Source organism: Arvicanthis niloticus, chromosome 1 (assembly GCF_011762505.2).
Source record: "Arvicanthis niloticus isolate mArvNil1 chromosome 1, mArvNil1.pat.X, whole genome shotgun sequence".
Classification (NCBI taxonomy): Eukaryota; Metazoa; Chordata; class Mammalia; order Rodentia; family Muridae; genus Arvicanthis; species Arvicanthis niloticus.
Genome location: NC_047658.1, coordinates 59,240,701 through 59,253,387, shown reverse-complemented (window position 1 = coordinate 59,253,387; position 12,687 = coordinate 59,240,701). Strand labels below are relative to the sequence as shown.

Below are 12,687 nucleotides of genomic sequence, written 5' to 3'. Positions count from 1 at the left end.
CTTCACCAAAAAAAAAGTGCTGCATATACTATTCCATGCCTTTAATCCTAGTACTTTGCATGTTGAATGCAAAAGCAGGCAGATCTCTAAGGTCAAAACCATCCTGGTCTATTATATTTTCCTCAAGTTAACTACAAATTCTGTCTTTTTAAAAGATTTATTTATGTATACAAGTGCTTTATCTGTATGTACACCTGCATGCTAAAAGAGGGCATCAGATGCTAGTATAGCTGGTTGTGAGCCACCAGATGGTTGCTAGGAATTGAACTTGAGACCTCTGGAAGAGCAGACAGTGCTCTTAACCTCTGAGCTATTTCTCCAGTCACTGCCATTTTTATTTTTGTTCTTTTCTTCATCAGCTTTTAATAGTTGGAGAATCATTCACTAATTTGCCTGAGGATGAAGCCATTGACAATTCTTGTGCTTAATTTGCAACATTGTGTTTGTTAACAAAAGCACATTTTACCTTTTCCCTGTGACTTCACAATAATGTTAGAATGATCCTTTTTGTTGCCATAACTACGACTGGACTTCTGAGTTTGTACATATACTATTTTATGTTTTAGTATAATTGCTAATGAGGGAAACGTCTTCAGTCTAGGCTTACTGTGTGTTCTTAATAAGGAGGCCTTTTCTGGAGGGTAGTTATTCTTTATGCCACAAAAGGTGATTATATTTTCTAAGCTTTTTAAAAATTATATTGCCTGTTTGTTGGAGCTTTCATTACATTTAAATAAATTATGTTGTCCTGATAGTTAGCAGACATGCTGGCTCAACATGTGTGTATGTACTGTGTATGTTTGTACTTGTATGTATATATGTGTGTATGTATGTATGTTTGTATATGTGTATGTATGTGTATGTGTGTAAGTATGTGTATACTTTTGTTTCTTTATACATGTTTGTACTTACATTATATGTATTTATGTGAATGTGTGTATATGTGTTTGTGTGTATATGCATGTGTGTATCTACATATGTGTTTATGTATATGTTTTCATATGTATGTATGTGTGTGTTTATACACGTGTGTCTTTGTGTTTGTGTGAAAGCTCCTGTACTCAGTATGGTTACTTCTTCAGAGCTTCTTAGACTTTTTCTACTTGTGAGTGCCTTTCTCCTGAGAAAAATATCCAGAAACCAATAATAAAACTAAAATGTTTTCTGATTATAAATCATAAAGATATATTTAAGAACACTTCTTGGGTATACATAGAACTTTTATTTTTATTAAAGACAAGAATAGTTGCATACTGATCAATAGACTTGCTTTTTTACATAAAGAATTAAAATTTGAATTTTTGATATTACAGTGCACAAAGCATAGCAGTATTTTCACGGTTAATCAATATTTTGATTTTATGAGCATCACTTCTGATGGTTTGTTTTATATAAATACATAGTATAAAATCATAGAAAACGTGTTTGAGGTCATTTTAGAAGCTGTTGCAAATTCTATTCTAATCCTAATGCAAAATTTATTGGTCAAGTATTAGGAAACTCAAGTTAGGAAGTCAAGCAGAAATTTTCAAAGTTGAGCACTCTAAAATGATAAGATACTATACTTACATTATTGAAATATGATAGCAGGAAAATATTAGAAGACATTTTTAATAATTAACCTGGCTAAGTACCAGAAATATCTCATATTTAATATATATTTGATTTTGAATTAAATATTGGTTGTTGCACATTTAGAAAACATTTGCTGTTGCTAAGTTTTGTCAGTTACTTCACATAATATATAATTCTCATTCATAGTTTGAGGATCTGGGCTCTTACAGGCAAGTTGTACAGATGTTCATTGTTGAGCCCTGTTTTCACCCACCTAGTCTGTAGGAATCCTCTGGGCATATATGTTTGTTAATAGCTTTGTGTATATAGGTGGCCTTATGTATCAGTGGCTCCCATATCTATGAATTCAACCAACTGCTGATTGAAATATTAACAATATTTGGTAAACTCTCCTGAACATATAGTCTTTTTCTTTTTATTCCCTCAAAAAATACAGTCTAGCATCTATATAGATTGAATTTATGTTTTACTGCCTACTAGTAAGTAATCTGGAGATGATGTTAAATGTGAGAGGATGTATGTAATTCATATGCAAATAGTATGCTATTTTATATAAGAGATTTAATCATTTATGGATTTGTGTATCTGTGAGCTAGTTGGCTGGATTATTTTTAAAATCATTCTTTCATAGATACTGAGTGAAAATTTTATATATATATATATATATATATATATATATATATATATCACATTGTAAGTATAATTACAAATATTTACAAGTCCATTACTGCCTTTATGCAGTGTATTTGAGAGGTACATAACTGGTATGTTGATGTACATTGTGATGGGAGCTTCTGTGTCGTTTCATTACAGGAAGCTTAGATTTAATAGTGGATCATTTGCTTTTGTCAGTAATAGTGATGTCAGTCAGTACCTTGTGCAAATAATCCCTTTCCTCCTTGTTGCAGGTCCTTTTGTTCTGCATCACAGCGGCCATGTACATGTTCTTTTTCAGGTATGCTCTGTTCACCAATTTATTTAAGTTATCAAATAGTTCTAATTCCATTCAACTAAAGTATTCCCTTCCCCAAGTCATTATCTCCAGTGAATGGCATGGATTCATAAACATCTAACCCCAAGAGTTTAAAGGTAAATCCTACTTCTTTGTTAGTTAAAAAAAAAAATAGAAAGAGGAAAAACGGTTTTGGAGGAATGTGTTAGTTTGACTCAAATATGAATACAAAGGGTGTCTGTCACCTTCTATGACCAGAGCGGTATTGAAAATGATTCTTGTTTAGGGGGAATCTGCTCTTCATAATCTTCACTTTCAGCCACACTAATCAGTTTGCATTTATGGCCCTTATATGATACTCCTTGAGATAATTTTCATTGACTTATTGGTGTTCAGTCATAGCAAAAATGTCGAAGCTTTAACATTTGTCCTTAGTTGATACAGGCAGTGGCAGACTTGTAGTAAGATATAGTTTTAAATAAATTAAATCATACAGATAATAGAAAGTAGGAATTTATTACCAGAACATCTTAACAAATATTTAATAAAGCACAACATGATAATTTTTATTTAGTTTTATTTTTTCAAAACCAGTCTATGAGAACAGAAAATTATGATGTTGCTGTTGCCAGGCTATCAGATAGAGAGAAGATGATAAAGCTATGTGACAGGAATGACTTCATCTTCAAAGAGCTGATAAAGATGCAGAGGATTTTATAGCAGATATTAGTGATAGAAAACGTTGGAGCTTTGTGGTATTAGGACATGTGTCCTCTCTCCATCCTTTTTGTTGTTGTTGTTGTTGTCTTTCTTCCTTTGGATTCTCTGTTTTGATCAAACACAGAGCCTGGGCAGGCCAGGCCGTCCTCTACTCTGATCCACTGATTCACACACCCCTCTCTTTGGGTTTCATTCTGTATGTGCCCTGGTGTTGTACTTTGTAGTACACTGGTTCTTGTGCTTTAATAAATCTAATTTGGTAAGGTGAATTAGAAACCATGAACATTGCATTTCTTCAGTTTCCTCAGACTCTCTTAGTTTCTTCAGGGATATTATTAGGATATCACTGTAAAAAAAATTCATAGTCTGTTTATAACTTTGTGTCCTGACTAGTCTGATGATATACCATAGCTATCAGGAAAATCAGTTTCCAAAATGTTGCAAAGTTAGAAAAGCTACCTTTGTTGCCAGGTATAGAGTAACATACCATGGAAAGTAAATGTCCTTCTTGTGAAAATCCTAACAGATCATAAAAGGAAACAACCCTTCCCAAAGTGACTGGTCAGTGTAACAAGGATGTTTAATGTTTAGCATTTCTTAGTCATAAGAAGCCTGTGGTTTAAAAGCATATTGCATATTGAAAACATAGACAAATACCCAGTTTGTTGCCTGGTTATAGCAAATTATATTTTGAAAACTGCTGCCATTAGCCTAGTATTTTTGGTGCAGAGGGAAAATCAACCTTATAAATATATGTTTTGGTGCAGAACTACAGAACCATTCCTGCTTCAGTTACAAATGTCTGAGGTAAAAACAACAGTTTAAAATACTTTCCAGAAGTCTCAATACAAGGTTTAGGAGCCAAGATAAACACTTTCAATTTTCTGAGGAAAAGGGGCTATTTTTCTCCCCAAAGAGGTTCTGTCACTGAATTTGTAGTGTTCTTGGCAGAAGTCCGTTTGAATAATTCAGCAAGGGGATTGCTGACTGGTAAAAATATAGTCCTTTAGAAAGTACTACAACCAAACAAAACTGTGTTCTGTGCTTTCCTGTACCCTGGATTGTGTTTGCAATGAATAGTTACTTTGCATGGCATTTGGCAAGTCCAATGACATTTTAATATAAACACAGGTATTTGTGGACATATTTATTCAATTTATTGTTAGTACTTTAAAGCTAATTGTATAAAATTGGATAATTAAATATAAAGTGATATTGTCCTCAGGTCTACTTTTAATGGTTAATGTCTTTTGGCAAGAGGATAAAGGAACATTTTTATGTGCCAGTAAATCATCTTATGTTTTTATCCTGATGTATAATTTGGAAAGAGGAAACTGAGATCCATTTCAATAAAGATAAAATGTACCTGTGTGATTTTTCTTTTTAAAGAACTTGAGGGAGTAATTTCATAAATTTTTTTTGTGAAATCCATGTCTCTGATGTGTGAATTTACTTAAAAACCAGCACACTGAGTTTGGTATTCAAAACTCTGCTTACCCAAATGCCAAATGAAGCACTTCACTTTCACAGGTCTCTTAGTAGATTTTTAAATGGTTTTTCACATACATTATCTTGTATATGGTGATTGTGATTTTCCATAGGATTTTCCACAGGTGCATGTTAAATTGGAATCCTGGAAAGCTTTAGATGCCCGGTTTGGGGGAAAGTAGTAGGTTGGCAGTTGTAATTTTTATTGTCTTTTTGCTAGCTGCCTGACTAGTGAAGGCATCTGGGTTTTATTCATCCTAACTGCTATGGATCCCAGTAGAAATTCAAGTACAGAGAGGATGAAGCATGTTTTGAAGGTGCTTTGAAAGGGTGCTATTCAAATGTCCCACTAGGCATTCCTGATGGCTTGCCTCTTCTGTTCTACTGCTTAGTCAGTATGCACACATTTGTCCTGAGGGCGTGGTCTGCTGCTGTCAGTGCAGGCTAAGTAGGAGTGAGAGGTAAGAACTGATAGAAAGTGTTTATCTTCCACACATTGGTTATGTTCAAGTATATACTAGTGGGTAAAGCAGTGTAAGTATTTGAAAACAAAAAAGTTACCAGACACACCACTTTGTTCTGGCTGTAGCCTCAGGTGGCCTGGAGTACCCTGCAGCTTAGGCTTCAGACTTACAGCCATCTTCCCATGCCAGGCTCCCGTTTGTGAGGATTTCAGACTTGAATCACTATATCAGATTTAGGATCAAGATGTTTTTATAGTTGAATGGGAACTTTTTCATTTGAAACATGAAAGAATCAACAAATACCACAGTCAAACATCTAGCACTTAATCCTATTGAAAAATAAAACTAGGGGCTGGAGAGATGGCTTGGCGGCTAAGATCACTGACTGCTCTTCTAGAGGTACTGAGTTCAATTCCGAGCAACCACATGGTGGCTCACAACCATCTGTAATGGAATCTGATGCCCTCTTCTGGTGTGTCTGAAGACAGCTACAGTGTACTCATATAAATAAAAATAAATAAATCTTAAAAAAGAGAAATAAAATTAGGAATGATAATTAAACATGGGTTTCTCATCATCAGGTGTCTGTGTATAAAGAATTTCGCTACTCTTTAAAAGCAAGTAAACAGCACATTTCATTTCTTTAATTAAACATAGTGTCTCAGAATATAACTTGGTCACAAGTTGTGAATACTAGCTGGAAATTTTTCCTACCTGGCCCTGTGGAGGCATCAGTGAGGTCAGCAGTTTATTTAGGCATGTAGCTTGTAAAGGCTGCACATGGCATAACCTTAATCCATACATTATTTATGTCTATATGAGGACACATTTGGTGTGTGTGTGTTGTGTGTGTTGTGTGTGTTGTGTGTGTTGTGTGTGTTGCGTGTGTGTGTAATCCTTATTTTGTCTGCCACTTGTTGAATTCTGGTCAGGCACATACACAAAGCCATTTTCATCATTCTCAGGGCATAGATTTAGTGTTTGGATTTAAAGGAACATGCTGTTTGCTGCAGACTGTTTCTCCAGGAAAGACATTTTTACAAGCTTACCTTTCCGTTCTGCAAGTAAAGAAGTGTTCTTCTCATTTTTCACTTGTTTTAAACTTACATGAAGGTCATTTAAATATCAGTTAGGTTCTTGTTTTTAAAGCATCATTTGAAAATATACAAAAAAAAGGACCTAAAATTGGTATGCATTTAGCTTTAGAGATTTTAAGTTCTTCTTATAGGCTAGAATTTTCTCTTAAGTTATTAATTTTATTGTTCCTTCCAACAATACAAAAAGCGATTTAGAATGGGAGCATGTGGTAGGTCATGGGAAAAAAAGTGAGGATTTGTATATCATTAATTTTTAAAAATAATTTTATTATTTCTTGAGATTATAATATAATGAAATATTTTCCTCTTCTCTGTTCCTATACCAGTCTTGGGCAACATGAACCATCATTTGATAGCTTGATTTTAAGTGAACTGATTGGTTCACTCTATTGGTTATCTTCAATTTGTACTGATTCTGATTTTGTTGAACAGTGGTAGGTTTGCTGTCTTTTGTTTATCTGAGGAAGATTTCACTGTAGGATAGCTGACCTACTTGCCACTCATCAGATTTGAAATGAACGGAAAAGCACAGGAAGAAGTTATACTAACATCATGCCTCATTGTACCACACTCTGTAATCATTTAATAGGACACTACAGAATAGCATGGCAAATTACAAATGTTACAATTTTTTCTTAAATACTTGTAAAACTTCATGCGAAATATACATGTTTGAAGATGTATTTTTTAAAATCCTTTATAGATTCAGTGACGGCATATATTTTTGAACTGAGCCCAAATCCAGCTGAAAGTCACAACAAAATGAATATTTTTTACCATAATATTTTTTTAAATTTATTTATTTATCTAGGTAGAAAAATGTGTGCGTGTGCGTGCGTGTGTGTGTGTGTGTGTGTGTCCCCATGTGTAGATCTGAAGACAACTTAGAGAAAGTTGGTTCTCTCCTCACCATGTGGGTTCTGGGTGTCAGGCTTAGGTTGTTGAGTTTGGAGACAGGCACCTTTCCCTGCCAAGCCATCTCTCCGGTTTCAGGTACAGGCTTCATTCCTGGGATGTGGCTGAGTCACTGAACCAGGGAGGTGTTTGCTTGTGAGATGAGCTAGTAGATGTGGAAGATGTTTTTAAGTTCTGAACTTCCAACCTTTTCTTCCTGGCCCTCCTGAGGAGACAGGAAAGTGAGTCTCCTCCCATTTTACATTTGTCCATCCCAGCACCTCTTGGTACTGATCATACCTAGATGATTAAATGGCAACCATTGCCATATTTCTGTCTTTTGAAAAATGCAGAATAAAGGATATTTTGCAGTCTGGAGACGCTCAGGAGATCAGGGTCTCGGCTGCCCTATGTGCTTCTGCTGTGACAAACATATATGTAATTCTTGATGATCTAGGACTCAGTCACCTACCATCAAAGACTGATATTAATACTCAGGTGACAGAAAGCAAGTGAACTGACATTTGATTTCTGTGACGGTTCATAGAAGCTTGGGCCCTCATATTGGAAACACAGTGCCATCCTGAATTCCCTTTGTTCTCCAGATGTTAAAAATGCCCCGTGAATTGCATAATTTCACATTTAATTATTGTTGTTAAGTTTCTTTGCAAGTTGTTTAGAGAAAACATCTGTCTTTGTTTATAAACCACAGAGAAATGGCCAGTGATGCATTGTAACACCTAACATTCACTGACCACCATGTCATTTTAAGTGTGACAGATGTGTCATGAGAACATTCTAGAACTGAATTAAATTTCTTACTGTTGCCTTATCTATTATTCATAATATGTTTTTAGAAAAGCCCTGTTGGCATACATTTATGATCACTTCCAGTTTTTGTCAGTAATTGATTGCTTTATAAAACATATGCATGTTTCTATTGAGAGTTTATTGATGGTGGCTATGTATTTATTGAGGTGGCTCAGCAGGTGAAGGAATTTGCCAGGAAGTCTGATGTCCTGAATTCAGTTCCTGTGACCTGCATAGGGAAAGGAGAGAACTGATCTCCAAAAGTTGTCACCTGGCCTTCACAAGTGTATACAAATGAAATAATTCATTTAAAAAAACTAGCTGTGCCATTTAAGAATTCTGGCTGTTTCATATGTGTGTACACTGTGCATATAGCTTTAAGCTCACTAATATAGTCAGTTGCCATTCAAATTCAATCTTCCAAAATCTATGGTAGGTTAATTTTTGATAAATATTCTATTTATTAGCTTGCAGACATACTTTTTTGTTTGTTGCTTGCTTTATATTAAAGTTCATTCAGTTGAAAAGTAATTAGCTAGACCTACAGACAGCTTTATAAAGCACAATGACACAGTGTTTTTCAAATCTATAGACTAGTACTCTCAAAAGATAGGTCACCATGGAGAATACAGTTTTACATTGTTATTTCCCATATCAAATTGGTCATAGTACTAACAAATAGTAGTTGAAATATGAAACTTTCCCATAAGAAACTGGAACTTTTCTAACAGCTGTTGTAATGAAAGATCGACTAGAAATTTACTGTCCCTCTAACACACTGGCTGCCATCATCCTCCTGTGAGTCCTTTCTGTTGGAATTCTACTTCCATTGTGCTTAGCCCTGACTTTTTTTTTTTTTTTTTTTTTTTTTTTTTGTTCAGTCAAGAATTAAGTAGCTACCATTCTGTTCACATCTACCCAAATAAAGTTTTTTATAGGTAAGAGAAGGCTTTTCCAAGCGTAAGCCTTTTGGTTAACTGTTGTTTCTGATACTCACTTCTAAGTCTGCAGCTCTGATGCTGAGCTCTTGGCCCCCCCTGTTCCTCTCTCCCATCTCACTGTGTTCTCTGATCCTTGGGTTGAACCTTTTGTTTGAATTCAGCATCTCTCCTTAGCAGCTTCTCTCCTCTTCGTCTTTCCCCATCAGTCTTCTCTGTGAGAGGGACCTGGCATATCCCATCTGTAAGGTGAGTTGCCTTTATATTTCCACCATCCAGAGTTTGATTCTGTGCCCAAGTTTATTCAGAGGACATTAATTTTAAAGTGCTAGGGTACCCTAATTAGGACCTGTCTGTACTGTCCTTGTGTTGGTGACATCATTACTGCAGAATGGTGCCCAAACTTAATTTCTGGATGTGTAACTGAAGTGAAAGAAGTTGTAACTTTCTTCTGAAACAGTTAAGCAAGGAATGAATCAGTGAATCTAGGAACAGATACTTGTTTGAGTTTTATCATCTTTAGAGGAATTATAGCTAATGAAGCCTTTCTGTGTAAAGAACCTGTATGCCCATTGTGATAAGTGGCACACAGTGTCAGTCTTTGTCTCCTGGAGCTTCAGTGAAACTGTTTGCTGCCTTTGTAACTGAGAAGGCCTTTGAATGGTATAATTTGATAACAAAAAGTTATATCATCTAGCTAGTGTTTATTGAGTGCTTATTGTGTACAAGGCTCTGTACTAGCTGCTTTATAAATATTCCTGGAATAAATCTTGCCACAATTTAAAAAGAGTAGGTACTGAATTGTATTGTCTTATAGGTGACGAAATTGTATAATGTAAAAAATTGTGTAATGTGCCAAACTAGAAACAAAGCATAGATTCAAATTTTGTTCTCTCCATCCTCAGAGGCTGTTCTCATCATTGTTTAGTTAGCTTACAAAACCAGTACTTCCCAGTGTTCTAAACCATCACCTAAAATTATGAAATATGTCAGCATATTTTTTGTATGCATATGCTGCTCAAAGCTAGAGGCAACTGGCCTAGAGATTCCATTTTGGCATGTTAGAAGCATGCCTTCTCTCTATCATCAAGCCTATTCTAACTAAGAAGGGGACTAGGGCCTACTTATTATCTACACTAGTATCTCCCTGGAAAAGAAATGGTGAGAGACAAATGCCACAGCAAAGTGAGACAAGTACACTTGCTCCCCATATTTCCATGGGTCATCTGATAGGGCTTGAAAGAGCTGATATTTTCTCAGTTGGGTTATGTTCCTTTCTGTGATTTCTTGTTTTTCCTCTTTTTGTCCAAAAGTTCATTTTTTATGGCACTAATCACACAAAATTGATTTTACTTGGGAAATGTTTTTTAGCGTGTCCTTTGGTAACTGAAGGGAATAATAGCATCTGTACATAAATTATATGGCATGTGCTATGTGGTCTTGTGAAACAGTGGCATGCTCATATTATAACAAATCTAATTCACACTGCAAATGGCTCAACTATGGAGTATAGCAGATGCTTCATTTATAAGTAGTATTGAAGAAGCCTTTAAAGGTCATTCATCATAATCATAATTTATCAGAGAGAGGTCAGGTGGCTGGTGCTAAAGATGACATATAGAGTTGCATCAGGAAACAGTGGTTAGAGGTGTGAGTATGTTGAAAAGAAAGAGAGGGAGGCTTAGAGGCATGGTGGAGAGAATACACTGCATTCCTTCCAGACACTACCTTTTTGTCTTCCTTTTCTTAACATCTAGATTTTTCAAATTACTTGTCCATATTTGCCTTTTGCTGTTCTTACCTGTCACTGCAGTGTGATCTCCACCCCTTGAGCCTCTGAAATTTCTGTCTCTGATGCCATCAGAAACAGCCTTCCTCTAATGGATATTTACTGTTCCTTTTTTATAAGGCCCCTCAGCTACCTAGGGCATTTCGCCCCCTTCTCTTAGGAAGCTTTCCCTTAGTTTTTCTGAAAGGGTTCAGTCTTGATCTTTTCTCTATTTTTTCCTCCAACCCTTCTTCATTGACTTGTATCTTGAATCATCCTTTGTGCATGTATATATTTGATACTGTGGTTTTGGACCTTAGCATTTCTCAGTGCTTACACTGTCATTTGGTAAATTGTACACACTTCTGAGCATCCTATTATCAGTATATTAATGATGCATAGTCTGTTTAGGTCATGTTGGTCTCCTAACTTTCAAAGCCACATTTAACTAGTGACATGGTTATTTTACTGCTTCTCAGGCTGAAGTCTCTAGTTGGACTTAGCATCTTTAGTTCAGAGATTCTACCCCTTCCTGCAACTCTTTGCTTTCCTCCAGATCTCTGTCAGGTAACAGAAATACCACCCACTGAGCTGTAAATGCAGGTAACTGAATGTTCTGCCTCTGTCTCTGCTGTCAGTGCTCAGCTACACTGACAATGCTCTCTCTCCCTGCAGTCTGCCTGCATCTGCCCTCTCCTCTCAGTTCCTTTGTAATGGCAGAAATGAACACAAAAACAATTATGGCCTGTACTTCAGTTTAAATCTACTCTTTTATTTAAAAAAAAATTCCTTTATTTTAATTTATGTTTCTGCAAATCTCTGCATCATAGATTCACACGTGTGGTTGCCTGCAAAGGCTCGAAGAGAGTGTTAGCTCTCAGGGGGCTGTGGTTACAGGCAGTTTTGGGTCTTCTAATGTGGGTGCTGTGAATCGAATTTAGGTCCCTGTAAGAGTAGCCAGCATTGCTTCTCAACCACTTTTGAGTCTTCTCTCCAGCCCCTAACTCCTTGTAGGCAGAATGCAAGGCTCCTGGTAGTGTGGTCTCCTGTATATGACTAGCCAGGTAGAAGTTTGAGCCCATTGCATGGATTTGAATAAAACTTATTTGGGGATCTTGGGCAAGTCACTTACCTTACCATTGTGTCATCTCTTCAGTGTACTTAAAGGAAGTTATTCCTAGAGCCTATAGTTATAGCTAGAATTGAATGACCTTGGCCTAATGAGTAGTAATCACTTAATAAAGGTAAATTTTTATTATTGTAATTGTTATCTAATTTAAATAAATTATTTTTGAAATCTAGTCTACTGTATGTATAACCTTGAGTTATTTAATCCCTTGTCGCCTGTCTTAATTTATGATGTGATCATAGTTTCCATTTTGCTGATTATGTTGATTGCCACCCACACAAGGTTTTCAGTAGGCAGTAGATTAAATTCATTTTTTCTTTTCTTATTCAGTAGCATGATCATCATGTTCATATTTGTATATATAAACTCTGCATATTTAATATCACAGAAATACTGTATTCCACTGAGTGATTCCTCTAAATAAATCTTAGCTTGCAACAAATCAGTCAATATGTTGTCTGTCCCGTGTTAATCAGATAATCCAGTCACTGACAAAATGTGTTTTAAGATAAATTCTTCATAGCGTTACATGGTTCTTTCTTGTCTACAATGCTCCATTGTTGCCACCTGAGATTAGAGGCAGCAATTAGCTGAAATTGCAGCAGAGATTAAAGAAATCATGTAATTTTATTCATAATCTAGGTAAAAAACAGTTCAGATACAGTATTGAATTCCTTCTAAATGATGAAATTTCTATGTTTTGTAACACACAGTTGAGACACTGGTGATGACTAAACAACTATCAGAGTAGAAGCCAGTGGGGCCTCATCAGTGAGTGCTGGGCTGGTGGGAAACCCCACATCCAAAACATAGGGTTGACAGCACTGATAGGGTTGACTTCCTAATGTATTA

General features: G+C 35.8%; 1 protein-coding gene across 2 annotated transcripts in view; it reads left to right on the top strand.

Moving 5' to 3' along the window:
* The window catches only part of Tmem135 (transmembrane protein 135), a 180,781-nt gene that overhangs the window by 126,826 nt on the left and 41,268 nt on the right, over nt 1-12,687 (top strand). For both annotated transcript variants that reach the window (XM_034516600.2, XM_076937588.1), the window contains one exon: nt 2,484-2,530. In XM_034516600.2, coding sequence (XP_034372491.1) covers nt 2,484-2,530 — 47 coding nt within the window. The remainder of the gene's footprint in view (nt 1-2,483; nt 2,531-12,687) is intronic.